Raw genomic sequence first — 25,610 nt, 5'->3', positions numbered from 1 at the left:
ATAAACAATTGCCAGGAAAGCAGAGACTGTGTTCTTGCTTTCTCTTCTCATGCGTGTAGACCCTCTTTCCCAGGATATCCTGGGTGGGTTGTGATTTTCATCTTGTTTCATTTTTGGTGTACGACTTCTCTTCCTCAATTAACCCTTCCTTGCCTTGCTGATCAGTTGCAGCAGCTCTTTCTGACTTGCTGTGAAATCCTTCATTAAAATCTATGTGACAAATTTCATCCAGAGATCTCAAAACTCCTCACAATGGGGGAAAACGTCACGATCTCCATCCTGCTTAGTTGGGAAAACTAAGGTGCAGCGACTGAACAATTCACACAGTTACAGAGCATGTCAGCCCAGAAAGCAGTCTACAAGAGAAACTGGGTCATGTAACTCAACCTATTTGCAGCCCGCAGATTACAGCTGGATCTGGTAGAGGTCGATGCCTATGCCCACACTGTAAAAACAACTGTAGGAAGGGAGCAGTGTCTCATAATTCTTCTTTGCTTTTGTTTTCCTTTTTATTTCTTCTTCAAAGTAATGGGCTGGGCCAGCCCTACCTGCATTTTCATTTAAAAATCCTGACTTAACACTCTCTCCCAGAGCTCATAACCAAAGAAAAGGGGGACCTCACTTCCCATCAGTTTGTTTCCAAGTCAGATAATATATTTTACTGAGGAAATCATTCTTTCTTGTATAAAGAATTTTAAAAAATATATATCTTGGGGACCTGACCCCTGCCAAGTTTTTGAGGATTTTCCTCTCTTTATTTCAGTGGACTCTGTCTTGTCTTCAGTGCTTTGAAAGGTACTGACTTGAGAGCCCTTAGAAGCCCAAGACCTACGTCCACATCCTATGGCAAAGAAAAAGACTATACAAATTTCAGCAAATTCCCCCAATGATTGGGTGTCTGTTACAGAGAGGAGAGTAGTTAAACGTCTGGACTTACTTGATCCACCTGATTTTTTTTTTCCGTATAACGCCTCATAGGACACCACTCTACTGAATCCATATAGCAGTTCGTATAGATTACAAATCAGATGCAATGATTTCCAGGCAGTATTGAGCCAATCTGGATTTGAGTATCTACCATAAACCAAAAGATGTGGTTCCTTTACAAAGCAATGTAGCCCCGATTAAGACCAAATGTAATAATTATGAAAGAAGTACCATAAAATCAGGAAGAGGCACAAATAAAGAATGTTATTTTATTTTCTTGCTTCTAACACTGCTTTTAGGTTCTGTGGGTGGATTATTCCGTGAAAAAGAGAGACCTCAGATAAGCAAGACTGAAAGAGCTGAGGGGGTGGTGAATGCATTGTTTCTTCATACTCAACTTTGATGCAACAACAACAAAAAAAATCTCCCAAATGATAAATTGCTGTGACATTATAAATAATCTTTCATCTTCTTTGGTGGTCCACAGAGTTTATATAATTGGAAGGCTAAAAACCTCCTTTGTTGTTTCTTCCCTTTTCATTGCTACAGTAGAAGACTATAAAATTGTGCAGCCAGAAGGGTTTTAACAATTACTGAGTCAACATTTGAAAGTCTCACTGTATTTTATCATTTCATGCATGTGCTTTTTATGAGTTTTACAGCCCTGCAAGCATTACTTAAGCAAGGTCTATTGTAATGGTGGATCTGTAACTGCTCTTATTTTTATTTTATTTTGCTTTTCCTAGTAGTATGTGCCATCAGCACGAGTCGCAGTTCCACACTCACACAGAGATTGCAAGCTTGTGGTTCTAATTTTTAGATAAGATTCAGGAGCGCTAGTTTCATTTCCCAAAACTGCCAGTCTTACTAAGGAACCTTTGGCGAGTCACTTAATATGTGACTCAGTTTCCCACCTGGTAAACAGAGTTAATAATATTGCCTTTCTTCATGGCTAAGTTTTGTGGTTAAGTTCACTGATGAGTGCAAAACACTTGGGCAATGTGATCTGTTACACAGAAAAACCTGAATCTAAATAGAAGATCCCTCAGAAAAGATCCAGAAATTCTCTTACAGCAGTTATAGGTGTAACATGATCTGGACCGTAACATGGTTTGGACTGAGACATAGACAGTGCGCACAGTACCTATTTTGAAGTACCATGGCATTAATATGCAGGAGTAGAGCCTGGACTGCAAATAATTCATCATGTGCAAACCTCTGGGCACACCTCTCACTACTGCCAGCGGTTCCTCTAAGTTCTTCCAGCTCTCTGTCATCCGTAATGCCTACCTACCTCATGTTTTCCACATTTTGAAAGACTGTGGATGAAGATTTTGTAACACAAGCTATTCTGATGTTTATTATTGCAAGAGGCAGAGCAATTGCACGGAAAAATAATTTTTACAAAAACTTCACTCATGTCAGATGTAGGATAAGACTCTTCACTTTTTTGGAGAGCTGAGGAAAATATCATTGAATGGATAACACCGGCAACAACAGTGTGTCTGATAATTAAAGATGTTTTTCTCTCATAAACAGAAGTGAACTTTCATTGGGGGATCATAGTGTAGCAGCTGATCTGCCTAGTACTTCAAGATTTGGTACATATTGACCAAGGTATGTGTCTGAATGGTTGATATTTACTGGGGCTTGCTGAGAGAAGACTTCTGCCTCAGCACCACAAACCACATTAGATGCTGTCAGAGGCCCTGCTCAACAACCTAAGATAAAAACGAACTTATCAAAACTCAGTCTATTTGAAAATACCACCTTTATAGTTTAGACGTGGGAAGTTTTCCCACAGAGTAAGATGGTAAATAGCTGGACAAACTGCACTTGGAGAGGGAGGAGGGAAATGGGACACTAAAAAGGACAATAACAGGCAACCATCTGTTTCTTTTTACGTATTGACACTGAAGGGAACAAAGGTAGCAGGCACTCTGTCCATCAGTGTATTTGTAATTCTTAGGTGCAAGAACTGAGGAGCGAGTTTCTCCTTGCAAGCCATATGTAACCGTGTTTGGCTTTCTCCAGCTACTCTGCAAACACATTTTTTTCGCCTGGCCTTTCAGTTCACTTGGAATAAGAAAAGCAGGGATGTGAAGAGATGTGCCTGTGCCTGAACACTCCTCTGGTGTTCTGCACTGGCTGTATCTCTGCAGGCATCAAACAGAGGAAAAATATGCGTATCAGGGAAAATGGGGGTAGGGTTAGGGGAGCAGAAAAGTGAAGAGTGGACTGCTTCAGTAAAACTGCTAACCTTGAATTATGCAATCGGAAGAACAGCTCTTGCCAAAATACAATTCTAACGGAGTTCAGAGTACTGTCAGTGTTTGCCAAATACCCCAGCCAAAAGGATGTCTCAAAGAGGGGGAGGAGGGATCCATTGCCATATGCCCAGCATTCACAGTATTCTGGAAGAACTGTGGAGTCCTTCAGGAGTGGAGGCGTGCGCATGGTCTCAGGTGCACCCTGCGTGATGGTACCACAATCCAGCACAAGACAGGAGCCACAAGGTCGGAGGGGGGTAGGCAAATATATCAGAATGTCTTTATTTCTCAAGCCTTCCAAGGTTTTGCTTCACGTTTGTATTGTAGTGGGAGGGGTTCTGGCAAACATTATCAGGCTGTTCTACATATGTTTTGACTCTTCTTGTTTTATGTTTCTTCTATGAAAGAGACGGCAACCAAGTTCTTGTCATTTTTAGATCAATGTTTTGTTAAACTATGACAGCTATCCATGACAGAGAGCCAAGTAACTTTTGCAGCTGACCATAAAACTGAGTCTGACTTGCGGTGCTTAGTCATATTTTATGTATTTTTTTTCTGCATGACACATTCCATGTGCGTACGTGTTTTTCATTGTTCTTTAAATATAATTAGAACATAGTTAGGAGCTATGGTAAAAATCAATCTTCTCCAGCAGATTACTTTCTTTAATTAATAAAGTTTTAGAAACTTCTCATCACATTGTGTCTATTGATGAAACCTCTCTGGTTATACTTTGAACAATTGGGCTATTGTGAAATTGATTGCTCTCTACAGTATTATCTTCTCTGGTTTGCCCATTACAATTTTGAATTATCCAGATAACAGAGCTATCGCTGCCCCTACAGAGAGTCTCTCCTACAATCCAATAGAAATGACCATTAGGGTAGTTCTTCCCAACCTCTGCCAAAGTTCTTCATAGAGGAAAAAGATGTTTAGAAGATGACTTTCAGCCTTCTGGGGCCTGATCCAAAATTCAGAAATTTAGAAGATAAGGCATCACTTCCTCCTTAGGAAGAGATTCCTGCGTTTCTCCTGCAAGAGCAGAAGCATTCCTCACCATTTGCTTCAGTGCTTTATGCAGTCTGATTTTTAGCAGGTCTCACAAGCAAGACTTCACAGCACTTCCCTGGGTCTGGACCAGCCTTGCCTGTTCTTCCCAGCAGTGTTGGTTCTAGGCTGCAGTTGGTGCCACTCATGCATTGCTCGTAGGATGAATACCATTTTATACTTGGGGTGTGGGGCAAGTCTGAAATGAAGGGATTATCATTCTGGTTATTTTCTTGTAGCTTTAAAAGCCTGATAACATGTATGATTTCATCAGCTGAACTCTCTTCCCTGTTTCTTTCTCTGCCCAGCAAGACAATTATATGTAAAGGTTGATATAATGATCAAATAAATTTAAGGCATAGTCCAGCATAGTGTGCAGGAATGTGCCACTGCCTCCTGAACTGTAGTGCTGTATCACAACTGCTTCATTAAAGTTGCTGTTGAACCCAACATGCATGTACTCCACCTGTTATCACTGGGTGGTACCACAGCTTGCTACTGTTTACACAGCTAATCCAACACATCGAAGTGGTGGCAGTTTTGCAAATGTGTAATTTGCTATTGAATTAAGATAATGATGATAAATAGATCCTCCTTTTGTGTAAACTTGAAACCATTGTGGATGTTTTGTCTGAAGTTCTTAAATAGGTTCTGTGAGAGGAGGCTGGGCTGGCAGTGTCAGCAGGTTGCCAGTTTATTTGGGGTCAGGAAATAAAAGATTTTTTTTCCTTTGGAGCTTCCATAAATGCTTTCTCCATCAATGGCAAGACTCAGTAGGAAAGGTAAAGAGATGCTTCCATCAAACAAAAAGCAGTAAGTCATCAGCTGAGTGCCTTCAAGCAAAGTACAGGAATGCTGTTTAGCCCCTTTCGAATATTTTGTAATTGTAAAAGCATTTCTGTACTCCAGGAGTGGGGAAAATCAGCTGCCGTGTGTTTAATGGGAAGAGCGTAGGACAGGAAATAGGAGCGCTACTTACATATAGTTAGGCTTTTGCATCCTGCCAGGGTGTTGCTGATCTCTTTCTGCTCTCCTAATGCTGTTGCAGAGTCTTAGGAAAGAGTAGGCCTTAGACTTATTCTTGCCTTTTTAAACTTAAACATTTCTAAACATTAACACAGAATGTTGTAAAAGGCTGTTTTGACATCCTCTGTTTCAAGAGCAAAGTCGGGCAGTTCTTTTTAACTGCCACCTTATTGTTGCTGATTGGATTATATTGTCATTCGCTATGTTTAAGAAGTAGGGAGAAAATTGTCATCGTGTTTAAAGGGTGGTCTCCCTGGTCACCCATGTTTCAGCTTTCCGGAGAGCCACCTCCAAGCGCTGGGGCTGAGCAGCGCAGCCCAGGAGCTCAGCACTCATCTGGTATTCCTTTGCAACCCCTCTTCGATCATGCCTTCACTCTCACTTCATCTAATGTGGCTGTACCTCAAAATGCAAAACTTTGCCCAAGATGGATAGCGGCAGAGCATCTGTAGGCTTGTTAAGTCAAATTCTGATAAACGAGCCGTACCCAGTGTGTACCTCGCAGACAGCATGCCGGAGTATTCGCTGACCTTAAGACTCAATCAGATCATGTCAGCAGAGTGAGGTTCTGAATGTAACTGCCTCCGACTTCAACAGCTGCGTTTACTGCATAAAGAAAAAGCTGTTAAGCCTGTGCCCTTTGCGCTCCCAGCTCTGTTTCTCTAAGAGGTTTATACATGATTCAAGAAAAGTCTGCAACAGAATAACTCCCCTCCCCCATAATACACCCAACAAGAGGAGATGTTCTTTTATATTTTACGTTGGTGGCAGCATTTTTGAATGATTTCTGACAGAAAATTTTTGAACTCTATCATTATGAAGTTGAGGGTAAATAGATTTTTTTTTTTTTTTGAGGAAAAACTGTTGACTTGGATAGTTGAGATCCATTTGAAAGAAATACAGTCAACTTATTCCTGACTTTCTGTGTGCTGATGGCTGCTTTGGAAATGAGAGCTGAGTTAAAACTGGTAGATCAAAGCGTTTGGTAAAGCTAAATGCCTGAATAGTTGAGGTGCCTATTCGAAGCTTCTCCAAGCTTCCTGGGTCTGCTGTGCCTGGAAGTGTTACAGAAACCCTTGCTTGGTGTAGGCTGACTCTTCTGCATTACCTTTTCCTGCAAAAACCGAGAGGATAACTCATCTTGCACGGTTTCGGTGGTGATGTGTCACCAGGAGTGCGAAAGGGATCCACAATGGAAATGTTTGTGAGGAGAAGGAAACTTAACCTCATGTTCCCTAAACTGTGCGAGTGTATGAAGTTGGCAGATGAGACTCCTTTCTAACTCTCTCAAGAAAATCTCTGTGAAATGACTTATGTGAATTTGAACTGTTCTTTGAATTGCAGATGCAGGGACATCACATTGCGGGAAGTGTTTCTGTATTCGTATTGTTCTCTTTTCTGTTTTCTTCTATAATACAACCCAGTGACATTATTAGGCTACATAGAATAGTTGCAAAGTCTCCAGTTGCCATGTGAAATCTGAAAGTTTTTTTAGTTTGTTGATCTTTTACAGTCATCAGGAGTGGAATAGAGCAACAAAACAGCAATCTTTCAGGAAGAAGCTCAAAAGAATTTTTTCGACTGGAGCCACTTTATTATCATTCCGTATCATGTCATTTTCTTAGTTTTGCAAAAGGCACAGTGCCTAACATTTTGAAATGTTAGTATTGCTTTCCTGAAAGATTTATTTTTAAGCATACGATTGTCAGGAAGGTGGAACATTTATGAGTAAAATTCATTGGGAAAACAAAAACAGTTGGAAAATGGAACACCTTTGTATTTGTAAAGCCAAACAATTCAGGGGGAAGCGAGGTGTTTTGAAGAGAACATTGGAATTGATGGCCCTGGCATGTTGTTCTGGCAATGTCTTTAGACACCGCTGCAGCCTGACAGAGTAATTGGCAGCACGCACTAGCCTGTTGCAATCCAGGGTTCACAGATAGTTCTGACTAGATGAATGACGGACGGGGTGTTAGTAGGGTTGGGCAAACAGTCTGGACAAGAACACAGACCGCTGCCCAAGTATCATGCTTAATTCAGGCTGACCCTTTCCCAAGGCCTGAATAAGTTTGAACTACAGTTGGGGTATTTTCCCTATAGGCTGCTTCCTAAAATATTGACTTTTAAAAAAGAAAAAGGGCAACGTCACCCATGTCTCCACACTTTGATTGCAGGCTGGAAATAGAGTAAAACAATAAATAAATTGCAAAATAGCATGCATCATCTAAACTTCAGTCCAGCTTGGCCGTCCCGGGAACATAGAGAGTTGAAGTATTTTTCAGATGTGCAGCCAATTTTATCATGCCTAACTAAACCAATCTTTTCAACACTATGAAGTTTGCTCATCACTAGCTAATAAGCATGTTTTAGAAAGGACTTGGTAGAGTCTGCAACCATTTCCCTTCCAGAAAAAATATTATTATGTATTCTTAAATACGTGGCTCAGTAAACTGTTGTGAATGAATTGTTATCCGTCTTCCCTATCAACCTTCTAAATTACCTATGAACTTTGCAGTTACAATATTTAATGATTTTTCTGATTCAAATCCCGTCATCTTGCCCATATAGGACAAAACAACACTGGAGACCCTGACTCAGCAACTGGCAGTAAAACAGAGTGAAGACGGGAAGTTCAGCCACGCAATGATGGATTTCAACATGAGTGGAGATTCTGACGGTCAGTACAAATGGCTTACCCTTACTTCCAGATTTGTGTGTACATGTCAACGGGATCTGGGGGGGAATCCAAGTGCTTTGGAGGCCTGTGAGGAGTTAGAGCGGTTAGCAATAAGTGGCTATGAAACAAGGCAGGAAAAAATGATTCATCATGTGGTGTTTTAAGTCTGGAGGTGATTTTTAGCCTTCTCTTCTGTACACTGCACTTCTCAAGAGTGGACCAATAATACATTTCTGATGGTAAAAGGGAATACAGGAGGCAAATAGATGTGGGATAAATGAGATCACACAGTGAGTCCATGAATTATGGACCTGATCATCCAGAGGTGATGTACGCTCTGCACCTGTAGGAACCTTCTTGGTCTGGTGAAGCAAGCATAATGTTCGTTTCTTTCTCTTCTATTGCTTATGTTGTTATGGAGAGGTAAGCACAAAACCAGGCAGATGTATAAATGTTCATTTGTTAGTTAGAGAATTGCTTAAGAAGAAACGCCTGATGTTGCCGTATATCATCGCCTTCCCATCACAAAAAAGGTAGAAGATAGGTAACACGATATGACCAGCATTCAGTAAGCAAGAAAGGAAGAAAGTAAAAAGAAAATCTACATTCATAAGTGTTGGTTTTACATTACTAAGTACTAAAAGATTGTTTAGAAAAGCTGTTTAATTGTTTGTGTTGAAAAAAACAATTGAAACTCTTCATCAAGTCTACACTATGTGATACTGAATCAATAGAGTAACTAAAAACTACGCAATAGGCTGAGAGAGTTGGGGTTGTTCAGCCTGGAGAAGGCTGCAGGGATACCTTATTGCAGCCTTTCAGTACTTAAAGGGGGGACTATAGGAAGGATGGGGGTAATCTCTTTAGCAAGGCCTGTTGTGACAGGACAAGGGGTAATGGTTTTAAACTGGAGGAGGGTAGATTTAGACTGGATATAAGGAAAAAATTTTTTACTATGAGAGTGGTGAAACACTGGCACAGGTTGCTCAGAGAGGTTGTGGAGGCCCCACACCTAGAAGCATTCAAGGTCAGGTTGGACGGGGCTCTGAGCAACCTGACCTAGTTGTAGATGTCCCTGCTCACTGCAGGGCGGTTGGACTAGATGACCTCTGAAGGTCCCTTCCAACCCAAACCATTCTGTGATTCTATGATAATATGCAATGTATGGTATTTCCTACTGCTTCAAGTAGAAAGACAAAATGCCATTAACCTATTTTAAACACTGACTCATTGAATGTGCAGCACCTGACATAGGTTACTGATGGCAGATGAAGCTGCATAATGAAACACAAGCTGGGAATGTTTTTCTCTTTCTTTTTAGGAAGTGCAGGAGTTTCAGAGTCTCGAATTTATCGGGAATCCAGAGGTCGTGGTAGCAATGAGCCCCATATCAAGCGCCCCATGAATGCATTCATGGTGTGGGCTAAAGATGAACGGAGGAAGATCCTTCAAGCCTTCCCTGACATGCACAACTCAAATATCAGCAAGATATTAGGTAAGAGTGATAAAGCACTGTTCCTTCAGTAACAAAACTCAAAAAACTTTCAACCGAATAGAGCTGAGCGCCTGACACAACAGAATTACTGTCTCTAGAACACCTATTTTGCTACTTAATCACTGCACCAAGGACAGCAGTGATACCAGCTTTCACCGTGCTGCCCAGCGATATACATTAACCATAACCTGAAATGTTCTTGTGTCTTCATAATTACTGAGACGGTGGTGGTGATTTTGGTGCAAAAGCATGAACTGAATAGACAAAACCATTTCATGTCATCAGACTGTTGAACAAGCAGAAAATGACTGCTATCATTTATTTGCCCACGTATTTCATCTAACTAGATTCTATGGGGTAGCACGCCACAGTATTTGATTTGTGCCATAGCACTTTCTGTTCAAATCAATGGCCATAGGGAAAAGGTCCTAAAATATATATTTTTATTTTATACACTGACAGTTTTAAAGGATTTTTATTACGTTCCTGTTATATTAAATTTCCCTTTTAGTACATGATCTCTATCACAAGCTGCTTTTATTCTAAATATTCTAAAAAGAATCCTGAAATCAGCAGAAGAAACATTAGAACTAATTTCCATATCCTACACTCTTCACATCCCATTCATCATCTACTGAATTTCAAGTCCAACTTTTCACTACTTGCTCAAATTCCCAGGCCACGTTCTGTCATAAGTTACTCCTCTGTGACACGCTGAGTGATATAGAAGGTGAATGATGAGGATCTCTGAGGCCAATGCATTACTGTTCTGCCGGAAAAAAAAGAGTCGGTGACCAAATTGGAGGTGTTGCATTTTTACTGATAAGGGCTGTGTTGCAGCACCTAAGCATCCCTCAGGCCAGTGGGTAAAAGCTTAAGCAGGGAACGTGTTTACCTGGGCTGCAGGTCTCATTGGTTTTGCAACTCGAGAGATGTAGCGCAATTGTAACGGCAGCATTAACCAGCTGCGGGGCTGGTAAATGTGCTGAGTTCAGACTGGTCAGAGATTTGACGTTTAGCTTGATGAGAGTGGTATTATGAAAATTTAGCAGGGGGCAAGTGGAAATGAGATAAATTGGTCCAAGAGGCAGAATGTATTGGCTATGGATGGCAGATGTGACAATATTAACCCATGATTAAAAGGGTGGTACAAGATGATTAGATTAGTTATGGGAACAGGATTAGAAAGCTAAATTGGTTATGTTGATGGTAAAATAACCATATACTGTTTAAAAGGGATTATACTGGTCAGAGGTGTATGATGTGATTAGACTGAGGACAGGGCAGTAATAGTTTTGGTCTGTTTCTAAATTGAGTAGACCTGGTTAAACCTGTTTTTAAATAATCAGCTTCAGAAATCTACAAGATCATTCTGAATGGCCCTTTTCATATAGAAAGTACAAAGAGAGCTTGATGTTTTCCCTCTTAACTGATTGTTTTGGATAACAACCTCCGACAGCACACTGCTAATTCATTCTGCTTAAAACAGGCGCTTGAGCTGGGCTGACATTTTACGCAGTCTCTGGGGATCCTGGTTGACATTTTAAAGGGCTTCTAAGCATTTTATAATACCCTAAAATCTGGTTTTAATAAGCCATTCTGCTGAAATTGTTAACATAAGGAATCACCTTTTACTATTTGGCGCTAGATCAGGGAGATATGGGGACATCTTTTTCTGATTAGATATACAGTAGTTGGAGTAAAATGTGCAAATTCATTACAGATCCTGTTGAGGTGACAGACAGTATAGCTGACTCCAAACTCTTTCTGTTTTGCTGCCAGATATGGGGAAAAGCAAGGTCTGAAGCAGTAAGAGATGATGTTTCTATTTCTTTCCAGCATCACATTTAATTTTTTTATCCCACCTTATGCAATGGAGAGGGATGTCCTGACGCCTTCTTTCATGACAGAAACATTACAAAGGTCTTCCCTCAACTGCAAAAGGCCAGTCTTTTGAAGTCAGCAGGGAGCTCTCTGTTAACTGGCATAGGATGAGCAACTAGAAGCTTACAGTTCAGCCAGGTATTAGGGTCTCTTTATTAGAAAGCCACAATTTTTCCTTACCACTTTTTAGCGACACTGATACACATCGAGGTCAGAGAGCTCGTTGTCACGGAGAGTAGCTTAGATTCAGTTGTCACTGATCAAGGGTCATTTTCAAGTAAAATGAGAGGAGGTGCCCTTCCCAGCACTAGAATTCTCTAGGGATTATGTTTGACACTGTGGTATTATGTTTTGAGCATAAAAATTAGATACATGGATTTGTCACTAAATTCATCTGTGCATACGTTTGTCATCCATCTGTTCATTGCAACTTAAACTTGTGGATAATGATTTTTTTTTAGTAAATTGTTAAAAAAGTGCTAAAATGGGTCTGCTGGACCCTATGAGTTTAATAATGCATTGTTTAGATATTTTTGTAAATATTTAAATTAATTTCACTGAGAAATCTACATGAAGAGATTAGGAAAAGATGAACTTAAATACTACCTTCAGAAATTCTCTCGTGGATGTGTGTGTGGATACAAACCTATCCATATACCTATACATTATACAAGTGTTTGTGTACCTGAGGATATTTTTTAAATATAAAGTCGGCCTGATTCAGATACTCAGATTGGAAAATGTCAGTCTAATGGGCTAAAAGTTAGGCAATGTTACAAACAGCTGAAAATTCTTGTCAGAGGCACTTGGCTTAAAATCAGCGGTAAACAGAGCTCCTAACCCCACCTAGTGCATGGGTGCTTGTGCCCAAGCACAGGTGCCGTGCCACACATGGGGCATCTCCTTTGTGCCCTGGACTCTAACAGCTGGCTCTCTCCAGCCGTCTTCACAGTCGTCATGTGGGCACAGCTCTAATTACCCTAGCTCACTTTGCGGGTAGGAGCCATGTTTGGTGCTGCAAAGTCTTACAGTTTTCTCATTTGTTTTCTACCTACCTCAGCCACCATATCAAGGAGAATTGTGCAAGAATCCCGCTTGTCATTATGTATGCATCCAGGGAGAGGAACGGGTTCTCATTTTCGTAGTGAAAGAGAAAAGCCTTGCATACTTGACCCACTCAAAGCTTTCTAACACAGACGGTGAGCAGAAAGCTCACCCAAGAGTGTAAATCTTCCCTTGAAAAGAAAGATTTTTCAAGATTCTTCAATCACACTTCGTTTGGGCTTGGGCTTGGCACTGTGCATAGGTACCCATGCCTGCCTGTGTGTGTTTCTAGACACACAAAAAATGGCAGATAAAACTATTACAAATTTATTTTGTACAAACACAAGGTGATGTTGATTGACAATACCCATTCATACCTTAGCTTGTCTGTGGGTGCAGATTCAAAGATCAGAGTTATATAGTCTTCAAACTTTCAGAATTTCAGATTAAGACTAATCAGAGAGTTGGTTGGATTTTGTGTATTACTAAGAAAATTAGTGAAAATGATAGAATGCAAAAAACCAAGGGTTTATCATCAGAAAACGTGCCCTTTTTCAGAATTTATTTTTGGCAGCATTGTTTGGTTCATTATTTATGATACTTCAAAACGTACTAGTAAATTATATTTGGTATGTTTTGTAAAAATGGTAAAGTCATAGTAAGAGGAGATATCACTGCAGAAGGCAGATATTAAAAATTTGCTAGGAAAAGAGGTGAGACTGCCAGGATTTTTGTTGTGTTGAGCTTGCAGCTTAGGAAGGAAAAACATAACGAATGACATTTATGTATAAATATTGTATGTGTAACTGTATGTACAAATATTATGCATCAAAATTTCAGGTTTTATGGCCCTGATCCTGCAAAGACTTTTGTTTGCCTAAATTCACCCACTATTTACAGATCTATTCACATGAGGGGGTAGGAATCTTTCTGCCCAGATCTGACCGTAGGATTGCAGCTAGTGAGCTAGCAGAGCGAAAGAGGAATTGTGCTGGGCTAAAACATTTTCATGGCAATTTTGCAACAACGGAGTTTAATTTCTACCTTTCTGTCTGTCCATCTGCCTCAAAATATAGCTGAGTTCCTACATTGCAGATCCCCTCACAGCATTATAAAGCAAATGTCAAGATTTGTTTAAAGACTGATGTTTTCACCTTTATTATTCATAAGTGAAAACTGATTCATCAGCAGGAAATGGGGCTGGGGCTGTTTTCCTAAGCCACTGGGACTACAGCAGGTCTGTGATTGGAGGACTCTAGATTTCGGCTAACTTTTTTGATTTTCATCATATGCTAAAATGCCAGTGTGCCAGTGTCTATGAGGTAGACATCTGGGCATCTTCCAGTAGAGCTCATATGCTTTACCCTGAATGCTTAACATCTTTCAAGGCAGGACTTACCTATGGTTCTGTCTTATGCAGCATTAGTAGGTATTAAGTGTTTATCACTCTGTCATGTAGCCCAAAATCTAGGAGGTACTACATGTGGAAAGTTGGTGTCACTTTTTCTAGCCACCCTTTGCCAGAAAAAGCTTGGAATAATTTATCTTCAGGAGGCAAAGCTGCTGACCAGGATTCTGGCCGCAGAGGTTTGTTGCCCTGTGTAACACAGAGCCCCACCACAGATGCCTGTGCACAGACACTACATATGTATGACATACAAAGTGCCATGCAGGAGTTTTAGTCCAAATCCTAGAAACCATCTAGTCACGCTTATATGGTGCTGCGCCTGAGCTAGTAACAATGTAATTAAGCTGTTTCCCATTCCAGAACTAGCTGGAGGATCTCCGCATGTTACGTGTTGCAAACATCATGAAAAATGATGGTTTTGACTCCAAAGTAATATTTGCTAAGAAAGGGACGTCCATTACTCCTCTTCAGAACGAAGACATCATTATTTATGAATCGGTTATGTCTAGGTGTGAGGTCAGGCTGTACCAGCCTGTTAGCCCATTGCTCCAGAAGTCTAAACTGCCAGAGACTCCAGAAGTCAAAATATTCAAAAAGCAATGGAAAAAATGGTGTCAATAATCAGAAGGGGCCTTTCTAGTGGGAACCAAACTGTTTTCTTTCTTGGGAAGGGATAACTATGCTCTCTATATTCCGAGTCTTAGGGGCACAGTGAGCTAAGACCAGCCTGAGTAATAGCATGAGCTAAGTACAGTATGAGTAACTATAAAAAATGAAGAACAAGAGGAAGTCAAGTATGACATATGACATTATGAACCCATTAAATTGAGAAACTATTCAAACTTTTTTTCCAGTGGGAAAATTGACTATTTTCCAATAAAGTTTTCCTTCTAGGCCACATGTTTCACAGCTTGGACCATTCAGATTATTTGAAATATGTCTTACCCCGAAGCACTTCTATAGTTCGTGGAAAAATAAAATCGGATAACTGATTCAAGAAATTTTACTTTCTGGTCCCATGTTATGTCCTGTAAGAAATATTAGTTTATAAATTTCAGGAGGTATTTGAAAAAAAACATCATGAAGTCCTCATTATTTCCCTGGCTCAAATATCTACGCTAACATAGGCAGAGTGTCAGAAACAAGACTGCCAGCAATGAATCCGTAGCGCAGCTCTGTGGAGAGGTGTGCTCCCAGTGCTCTTCCCTTCATGACACATACTAAATTCTTTAAGTTGGAGCTGGCAGTGTTCACCAGGGCTTGGTCTTGGAGTTAAAGCCCCACTGAGACATATGGGTTAGTATATAGCTTTTAGAGGCATTGCTTCAGGGTCTCCGCAGGCTCCTGTACCCAGCAGCACAGCATTTACAATCAGTTCATATTCTGCTTCTCACAAACCTGGAAGCTAGAAAGATATGGTATTTGTCATGAGAGACTAAACTGTAGACACGTACATGTCCAGAGTTCATGCCTTGATCCTGCCATGGTGGAGAACAGTGACTAGATTGCAGCACATGGGAGCGGTGCCTCCTCTAGAACAGGAGGTGAAAACAGGCCCATGGCCAAAGGAAAGTGGGGGCAGGGGCATGTAGCAGAGCAGCCTCTGTGTATCTAAGGCGTCTTTGGCCATTCCACTAAAACAGACTGCCTCATTTTCTAAAACAAAGTGTCAGAGATTGCTCATTGTCAGGATGATGGTTTTACTTCCCACCTGAAAGACATTATAATGTGGATAAGTTTCAGTAAAATATTGAGTCAAAACCTCCAGTATCATCTCTCTCTGCCTCTTGGCCATACCCAAGAGGTTTACCAGTCAAATACAAACAAGACCTGACGCCTGTCTAGAAGCTCTGACAGATTCCCAGCCCAAAGCGATATGACCGTAGGTATCTTGTTCTGGGTGACCTACTTGTTTCTCTGCCTTTCAGTGTTTGTGGATGAGTACAATCTCATTTCTCTTTTTTTTGTTGGTTTTTTTTTATGTGTGTGTGACAGGATCTCGCTGGAAAGCTATGACAAACCTAGAGAAGCAGCCATACTATGAGGAGCAGGCCCGACTCAGCAAACAGCACCTGGAGAAATACCCAGACTACAAATACAAGCCAAGGCCGAAGCGTACCTGCCTTGTAGATGGCAAAAAATTACGCATTGGCGAGTACAAGGCTATCATGCGCAACAGACGCCAGGAGATGAGGCAGTATTTTAATGTTGGGTATGGGACCTTTAATAACTACTGCTCATTTCAGGGGAAAAAAAAAAATCAGGGAGAATTCTTAATTCAGGATGGTAAATGTTATATTTTATTGGCAAGAACATTATATATTGCTAATAGAATATGAAGCTTATACTTTAAAACAATGTGTTCCAGGAGGAAGTTAGGCAGTTAGAGATTGTTTTGTTGGCTCTGCTACATACTCATCCTACAGCTTTGGCCAACTGTCTCATTTCCACTCTGATCATGCAAAAGAAAAAAAAAAGCTTAAGATTTTCCAATGAAATATAAGTCTTCTAATAAAGCCTTACATATATACTTTATTATGATGCCTGAGAGAGTACATCTGAATGAATCTATGATAGTGTCTCTTCATCCAAAAGCCAAAAACACAAGTTTGCATTCAGTATTATCTGTGGCAAGTGGTCTGCAAAAGGACTGCTGAATGCAACTGAACTTGAGCTGGAATATGGGCTTGGCTCAGTTAATTCGTGTCAGGCATGAAGTTGTCTGCATTGTTCATCATAATGGCATTTGTCATAGTAGGGAATGTCTTCTGGTACAGTAAGCTAAATGCTTTGTGTTGAGCATACATTTCAAGAAGACTGGTTCTGATAAACAGCTAATAGATGAGCTTGATATGATTAGATTAAAATCTGCCTAGAAAACTAGTATATATTTTCCTTTTGCAGAGACTCCTTGGTTTTGGTTACAGCAGATCAAAAGAATCGGAAGTAATCAAATATTCTGCAATATTTCTGTGTTCACTCCAGAAAATTAAAAGCTACACAGTGGTCTTAAAAGCAAAACCAGCAACAAGAACGACCCTCAGAAATAATGGAATTTGTGTTCTGTTTCATCTGAATTTGGAAACATTTTAGTGTTAACTGAATTGCACGTCTCTCTAGTAAACAGCTAAAAGTAGCAATAAAGGAGAGGATATCTGTCCAGCAACTGTTAAGTGTCATCAGACTGTGTTTTAAACAGCTACAGTGTGCATTGTTATAATAAGCCGCTCAGCAGAGAAATTTGAGCTGCTTAACCCTGTGGTGCTGGCAGGTCCAGTGATCCCAATGGTAAGCACAGAAACAAACACAGGGAAGTCAGCCAACATTTGGCATCAAGAGATTAAAAAAAGAGGAGAGGGGCCTTCTGGAAAACGAATAGGTGGCAACAGAGCCCCCAGAACACTGCTTATCTGGTTAACATGCATGCTTCATCATGGGAAAAAAATTAACCTTGTAACATTCCGCACATTATTTAGCTTTCCAAACAAGCCTGACATTGAAATCAAGACATTTCAGGAGATAATTTGCACTGGGGCATTACAGCACAGAACCTGGGGCGAAATCTTTATAGAAATCACTGACAAAGCAGACAGTGACTGCAGTGGGGTGGGTCAGTGTTTGATGCTGGCAGCCACAGCACTACAGTTGCATTCCTGGTTTTAGTTCCCCATCCCAGGACAGGTCATTTAGGGCTAAACTCTTAAACACCAGTCCAGCTCCTGCCTAGGCATCAAAATAAGTTGATTGGGTTTACAAGACCTGTGGCTATGCCAGCTGCCGGGACATGCCGAAAGCCTGTCTGAAGGCATCACAATGGGAAGGACTGGGCATTTTTTGCAGCTCTTGTGCTTAGTTCTTCTGTGTGTCAGTGTCCTCATCTTTAATGGTGGTAGGGTAAGCTCACCTCACTGGGCTGCTGAGACCCCTAATACATCGGTATCCGAGAATTGCTTTGAGATCCTCTGGAGTGGACATCCTATAGAAGTGGAAAAATACTATTCTTAAATTATTTAATATTTGAAAAGCACTCTGAAAAGCACCATTTAAGTGCAAAGTGTTCCTATTGTTAAATATTAAAAGCAATTTAAGTGTGCTGAATCTTGTTACAGAAATGCTGACTCCAGAAAACAAAAGCCTTCCTATTGAATTAAGAACAAAATGCAAATTAGATCCGCTCCCTACTTCAAGAGCTATATCTTCAGCTGACACAACTTCTACTTGTTTCAGAAACACGGAAATAAGGACTGTGCGGAGGGAGGCCTCGCTCGAATGGCAGGCAGGAAGTATCTGAAAATGCAGCAAGCGATTCCAAACAAATGTAAAGCTGTTTGGCAGAGGAAAGTCTTTCAGGATCACTGTGCTGTGCAAGGCTTATGTTACAGCCAGGGCACAGGCAGGCAGGGGAACAGGGGAGGGTTTCATTCTTAATTAAGAATGTTCATCTCAAGAGACTCTGCCCTGTCTCCTGTGGCAAGGCTTTTCAGTGCAGATGGACACACCGCTGATGACATTACAATGTGCAGCATGTACTGAAGAGTATTACTGCAATGGAATTACTTCATGCAGCAAGGAAACAAAAGGAGCATGAATTTTAAACCTCTAGGCTTGTTGGGACCCTGAAGCTTCTCAGGGAAACAAACACTGGTATAACACTGCTAGTGTTCTTGATGCAAAGGGAATTTCTATGGCCTGGAATAATTCTTCTTTCATTACTGCAGACAGGTTTCCAAGGCTTAGACATCGTATAAAGGCATCCTGTCGAGGATTTTCTCAAATGCTCATGTTGCTTGCTTGCTTTTTATTTATTTTTAAGTAAAGCATGCTTCCGTTTTAAGTCTGCCTTTTTCCCAATTGTATCCACCTTCCTTCAAAGGTTCTGCTTTTCACAAGTGCTGCTCACTGTGGAAACTATCACCTTCCAGTGGGAGGCCCTTAGTGATCATCCTATAAACCCATGTTGGCCCCAGAAAGCCCACTGTTCCTCTCTCGAATAATGGTCAGGTCTCTGGGTGAACATGGAGTAAACATTGCCTCTTCAGAGACACACACTTTGCTTTCTCCTCATCCACTGGTACTTCCCTACAGCACCTCCCTGTTCCTGTGCAAACTGTCTAGTCTTGCCAGCAGCTTGGATTTTTTAAAAGGAAGATTTTTAAAATACGTGTTTTTTAAGTTGGACCACAATTGAAAGGATGTTTATTTTTGGCTGGCAGCTCATGGGGCACCCAGTTTACCCAGTACAGATGTTTGCGTCACAAGCAGGCGAGCTGAAGCTGTGTAGTTCAGGTACAGCTAGCGATGTTTACAGGGGTTGGGGTTTCTTATCAGTGAGGTTGGTTTGGTCTTGATGTTCTATTTCAAGAGTGTCAGTCGGTGAGTCTGGAATATTGATACAAGGGTTGCCTTGCATGGGCCATCCAGGAGCTTCCTCTGCATGCCCAAGAGCATATGCTATGGGCTTGCAATGTGCTGTTGTACTTGCCCTCCCTTTACTCCTTTCAGTATTCAAACGTCGTCTTACTTTTTTTTTCACGGCAGGCAACAAGCACAGATTCCCATTGCCACCGCGGGCGTAGTTTACCCAGGAGCCATTGCCATGGCAGGAATGCCTTCCCCACATCTGCCCTCCGAGCACTCGAGCGTGTCCAGCAGCCCAGAGCCTGGGATGCCCGTCATCCAGAGCACTTACGGCATCAAAGGCGAGGAGCCTCATATCAAGGAAGAGATGCAGACCGATGACGTCAATGGAGAAATCTACGATGAATACGATGAGGAAGAGGATGACCCCGATGCGGACTATGGCAGTGACAGTGAAAATCACATTGCGGGGCAAGCCAACTGATCAGGGTCCAAATATCTCGTGACCTACAGGACTTCAAGGAGAAAAGAAAAAATAAATAAAGCCCCATCTGGTTTATCCTTGCCAGTGGCCAAGCACATTAACTTTCTCATACACTGACTGTTACTTTAACTGTTAGTCTTAACTAGTTGGGACATCAGCTGACTAATAGACATCAGCCTGCATCAGAAGAAAAAAGGCTCAGAAGAAAGGAAACAAAGACAACGACGACAACAACAACAGAATGATATAAGCTATGGGTAAAATAATGCCAGTAATTCAGCTGCTATACCCAAGCACTGAAGTCTTACCCGTCGACCTTTTATTATTATTATTTTTTTTCCAAATAAACTTTATGGCTGTTTGTTCTACAATGTTCTAGAAATTCTCACTCAGGTACACAGTGCCAACAAGTGGCTTGTGAATGTGTTTTGTTGTTTTGTGCTACAGTTTAAAGAGAAATAATTTTTTTTTTTTGGTAATGCACCTGACAGGAAAGAAAAAAGATAAAATTCCTTTGACCCCCTCTGTCTCCTCCTCCTCCTCCTCCTCCTCCTCCCTGGCAAATCTGAGTCAGAAGTGTGTGTGTGTGTGCGTGCGTGCCTGTGCGCGTGGCTGGCAAGGAAGGAAGCGGGGAGTCTGTTTCTGTTAACCCCAACAAGCAATTATTTCCTTTCAAGAGAGGACTTCTCTTCATCAGTTGCACACCATACTGAGTCTTTGAGCAAGTGCCAAATTTGTACTAAAGCGCTGAACTAGTCCAATTTGCTTTTTTTTTTTTTTTGGTTGGTCTCTTCTTGTTTTGTTTTGTTTTGCTTTTGCTTTTCTTTTGCTTCCTGCTCTGTCTTAAGTTAGGACAGTGTTGTATCTTAGACAATCCCTTGAAGAACCTGATATACCAGCAGCTGGTGAGATTAGACTTATATTTTTGGTTTTGGTTTTGCTTTTTAAAGGAAACTGTAGGTGCCGTTCTCAGGTGAAAAAAAGAGAGAGAGAGAGAGACATAAGAAATTTAGAGAAAAAGTATTTTATGATCTTGGATTTTCATGTGTGCGTGTTTATGGTACTAATAAGAATAATATTGGACTATTGTGAGCAAAAAGCATGTTCCAGAATGAAATCCCGCACCCTCCAAACGACTTGGTCTGTAAGGAGCCTTTGCTTTTGATTTACACTTCAAGTGGCAGCAGATGCAACATAGAAAAGGCTTGTCCAAAATGTGATGTGTTCAGGACAGGCCAGGGCAACTGAAACTGTTACCTCCTCGCTGAACGTAATTAGGTTACCGTGATGTCCAGTTTCGTATGAACTTGTACCTTCAGGATGGCTGAGTACTGATCTCTGATTCAAAAGGTGATTTTTTTTAACAGATTTTTTTTTTTCCTTTGCACTTGCAGAAATCCATTTTTATCAGTGGGATGTTTGTGTAGGAAGGAAGACTAATAGCTTTGAAGAGATTTTCATATTCAAAGTGGGCATGTAAGAACCCGAACCTTTGTGGTGCCAAGTTTCCCTAGCTGATGACTGTCACAAGTGAAAAATTGTTCTCCTGGGTTAAAATACTCTCAGCGTTGTTCTAGAGCCCTTAGATACGTTGCTTGAGCAGTTTTGCCTTCCTTGGGCAACAGCAACCAGGTGAGGAAGGTGGATTTACACAAGCATAGCCCTGAGCAGAAGTGAGCCTCTTGTATTTCCAATAAGGTAACTGAATGTTACGTCGTATTTCAGAAAAAAAGAATGTAAATACAAGTGAATCAAAGGGTCTCATTTCATCTCCTCACTCTGATCTTCCTGTAGAAGGAGAGAACACAGGTTCATGTTACAAGACAGAAGCATTAGATCTAAACCTACCAACCAGCCAAAAAGGCTACCTCTAATTTCCAACAGCAGCAATCCAGGAGCTCCTTGCTGGCCTGGGAAGCAAAGGCTTAGGCCTCAATACCGAGGCAAAAGCCTTCCTCCGAGTCGGTTTTCTAACTGAGGATGCCACGTTTATATTCCTGTTGCTCCCTGGTAAATTCCTGCTCCTAGAAAGAGACTCATTGCTACCGGTGTCACTTTTAACTTGTAAAAATAGCCCTGTGCACCTTAGTGCCAGTGAGATCCCAGCCCAGGCATTCACCAGAACCATGGTCTTCAATACCCGGCAACACTGATTTTGCAAATGGTCCCTTGATCAGGCAAATTTAGCCCTTGGTGCAATCAGCCATTTAAGTCCAGGTGCAGGATGAAAGGGACAGGTAGGAGGAGAGGCTGGGAAGGAGATTGTGGGGGGTCCTTCTTTGCCCCTTGAAATCCCACTTGAAGTGTAACTTGACCTCTGCAGACCTTGTGCAAAGCAAACAAACAAATGCCATTGAAGACTTAGGACAATACTCCAACGAGCGGTTTGGACGTGTGATAGTTTTACCCCACAACATCTGTTTTATTTTTCTCCTGTTTTCCCTTTTTAAATTTCCACCTCTGCCTTGAAAAATTCTTTTCTATTTTCTCTCTCTCAGAAGATTTGCTCTGAAGTTATGCTTGGAGTAGCTGATCATATCCTCCATGCCAGAGAGGGTTCTTTTTGTTTGTATTTTATGACTGTGTTGGGTTTTGGGTTTTGTTTTTTTTTTTTCAGTTGAACTGCCTCTTCTTGCTAGTGTTGTAATGGTAATTATAATAATAATAATAATGACGGTCAGCTGTTCCCAGATTAGTAAATTATGTATAATTTATTTTATCCCCCCCCTTTTTTAACTTTATTTTATTCTGTTCTAACTTGGCAGTGCAGCAAATGAAGCTGTTAGGCTATTTAAAATGGATACCCCTCCCCACCTTGCCTTTTTATATATATATAAATATATATATATACATATGAAAACAAATTGCTTCTTCTTCTGCTCACACCATTCCTCTTTCTTTTATTTTAATTTTGGCCCCAGCCATGTCAACTTCTGATGTTTATTATGATGGAGTGAATTAATGGGAGTGTTGTTTTCAATCTTAATTAACTTCTGCTCTCTCATCTCTCATTTTAGTTATTTAATTACACCAGTCATCTAGAGCCAATTTTTTTGAAGCACTCTGTTTGGATAAGAAGGAAAAAAAAATAGACAATTGTTTTTATATCATTATTATGTACAATGTGAAAACAGATATTTGCTCCTTTTTTTTTTTAACTTTTAAATTTGTTCCCTGTCTTTGTGAACAAATTACTTCTGACTCTTGTGGGTTCACCTCACATTTGCTGGATGCTTGATTTCCACCACGTTATAGAGACTCTCTGGTTTAATTGTGTCACTTTGGGCTACCAGAATACTTTGTTTTAGCTCCAGGTAGGTGCCACTGCGGCAGGCGTGATTGGAGCACGTCTTAGATGCGTGGGCTGGAAAGCCGGCCTCGGGGAAGTCAAGGGGAAAAAGGCCCTTTGACTTCAGCGGGGCCGAATTTCAGCCCCGAACTATGGGCTGCGCTGCGGGAGACGCTCCTGGAGGTAGCCCCGTCTCCGTGGGCAGGGTTGGTCCTGCACCGGAGGAGCACCTGCGCCAGGGCTGCAGGACCGAGCTCTGCTTTCGGCAATGGTCGGCGCGACAGAGCCCTTCTCCGGGAGCGCTCTGCTTTGCTCACTGCCTTGGCCTGCAGTAGGGCTCAGATGAACGCTAATTTTGTTACCGTACACATTTCCATCTGAGAGACTACACTAGAGCCTGGGGTTCGGGCAGGCATTTCGAATGGGTAGCTTTAGCAGACTATCCACGCCCTGCATTTGGATATTGAAACCAATGCAGCAATTTAAAAAAAAAAAGGAAAAAAAAAAAAAAAACAAAACAAACAAAAAAGGCTCTGGGGTCCCAAACCAGCAAAATACTTAACGCCTGTGCTAATGTTTTGTTGGGCCCAAGGATGAGCGCCCATGTATCCTTCGGCAGTAGAAGACCAGATTTGAAAATGCGGCCCTGTTTGTCCCTCTTTAATTTCTTAGAAAAAAACAGAACAATGCAAAACATACATTTATAAAAAGATCTTCTTGTCTTGTTTCTTTTTTTTCCTGGGTTCTGTGCCCTGGAGCGTGTAGAAAAACCAGGTTAGAAGAGATTAGGATCGTATTAACCTAAAAGCGCATCGAGGCCCTGATGCCGAGTCGGGCTTCGTTCCCCTCTTCCCTGGGAACCTGGCGAGCGGGGACGGCCTTGGGGGGCTGCCGGGGCGGGGGGCGTATGGGCCATCTCCCCCCAAACTGGGGGAGCTGCTTACGCCGTGCGTCGCGCGAGCTTACAAAGGAAAAACGCCAGCAGTGGGGAAAAGGGGAAAAGAAGAAAAAACACTGAGGCACTTGCTTCTAAGCTCAATTAAATAACACAGAGTATATCCTTTTTCAATTTATTCATGCCTTATATTAGTAAAATAGGATTTTTAAGTGCATTTAACATCTTTATTTAACCGTTCCGCTGTATTAATCAGGCCCCCAGAAAAGAACACTAGCTATTATTATAGCATTTAATTAGTTTTGTAACCAAATCCTCTTATTACGAATGCATATGGAAGAAATTCTTTATTCGAAGACATTATTTCAAAGATTTGGTTACTGCAGTAGACTCTCTCTTTAATTAAATCATTTTTTAGAAAGTAAATTGTCTTTAACCTTTTTACAGCACATTTTCAGAGCTTTTTCTTTTTAATCCAAAGAGATGAGCTGTTATTGTCCCCGAAGAAGCCTCTGACATCACGTTCGTAACATCAAAAATAATTATACTCCGTGGAAACGTAGACCTTACTTAGCAAGAATTCATCTGCTAGAATGAATGGCAACTATATGGTATCTCGTACGTTTAAGGGCATGATGTATCTGATAGGAAGTATTTTTGTCTGCCCACTTCTCGATAGAATCATACCTTCGATTTTGCAAAGAACTGTGTGTAATTCACTAGATGTGGATTCAAGTGTATCCTCAATTCACAGGGCATGGGCTGGCTGTTAGCTTGGTTTATATTTACATTTTTTCAACTTTATCTTAACTTGTCAGTTTCCCAGATTGAAGAACACGTCAAGTTCGTTTTTTCTACTGACTGATTTCTCTACTCCCCAGTGTTTTTGTCACTGGTTTGCTGAAACAGTATTTATATAGCTCCATTGGCTCTAAAGCTCTTACTCCTTCTAACGTTTTGGATTTTACAAGTGAAATCAAAATAGAAAAGAAATAGAGACAATCAAATGCCTGGAGCTTAAAACAAAGTATGTGCAACCTACCATCTCACTTGAAATTTAATAAAAGAAATAATTATGTAAATATAACATAGAGTTATAGATTTATATTTTGTTCATAACACATAGTGTAATATAAGTTGTATATTTTCATGTTTTGGTTTTATGTTATCATTCATGCCACAATAAATAAAAAAAACCAGGAGTTGATGTACTCTTTAAAAAAAATACAATGTGGGTTGCCACCGTCCTGGGTTTTTGTTTTTTGTTTTTGGTTTTTTGTTTCTTTTGCATTCCCCTTTTTCAGTATTATTGCCCTGCAAGGCACCAATAAAACAGCAAATGTGTTCTTTACCTATACTGTGGTCTGTTTCCCACTTCTTGTAGCAAAGGGTGTGCTAGTTAATTTGGTTGTCAGGAGAACAGAACACCTGGGCTCAAGGGGGAAAAAAACGAGATTTAGATTCGGCGTACCAGTCTGCTCCAAAATTCAAGGTTTTCATCAAATCATGGGGAAAAAAATTGCTCGAAATTTTTTCTTTAAAATGTCTTTATCTTTAAAATGTCTTTAAAGTATTGGTATTAAACCAGAAGAAAAAGTTGGTTCCTGAACAGCGTAGGAGAGTGTGGTTTCCAGTTTGGCATCAGGGCTGCTCATAAATGGGGACAGCTGAATCCAGAAGTTTGGCCCGTGCCCACCTTCCCAGGTTACATTCACTTTCTACAGGCTTATCAGTTTGAAGGCCAAAGCAACTTGAAGGAAATACCCAATTATAAACGCCGATGACACAAAGCTATGAAAAAAATAG

At 40.9% G+C, this 25,610-nt stretch overlaps 1 protein-coding gene across 17 annotated transcripts in view; it reads left to right on the top strand.

Moving 5' to 3' along the window:
• Positions 1-25,159, top strand: part of SOX5 (SRY-box transcription factor 5) — a 722,135-nt gene extending 696,976 nt beyond the window's left edge. For all 17 annotated transcript variants that reach the window (XM_075114236.1, XM_075114227.1, XM_075114264.1 and 14 more), the window contains 4 exons: positions 7,839-7,947; positions 9,269-9,442; positions 15,774-15,990; positions 19,317-25,159. In XM_075114236.1, coding sequence (XP_074970337.1) covers positions 7,839-7,947; positions 9,269-9,442; positions 15,774-15,990; positions 19,317-19,620 — 804 coding nt within the window. In that variant the 3' untranslated portion in view covers positions 19,621-25,159. The remainder of the gene's footprint in view (positions 1-7,838; positions 7,948-9,268; positions 9,443-15,773; positions 15,991-19,316) is intronic.
• The last annotated feature ends 451 nt before the right edge of the window (positions 25,160-25,610 follow it).

The sequence above is a fragment of the Phalacrocorax aristotelis genome, chromosome 1 (genome assembly GCF_949628215.1).
Source record: "Phalacrocorax aristotelis chromosome 1, bGulAri2.1, whole genome shotgun sequence".
NCBI classification, from domain to species: Eukaryota; Metazoa; Chordata; class Aves; order Suliformes; family Phalacrocoracidae; genus Phalacrocorax; species Phalacrocorax aristotelis.
This window is presented reverse-complemented; position numbering and strand designations above follow the sequence as displayed.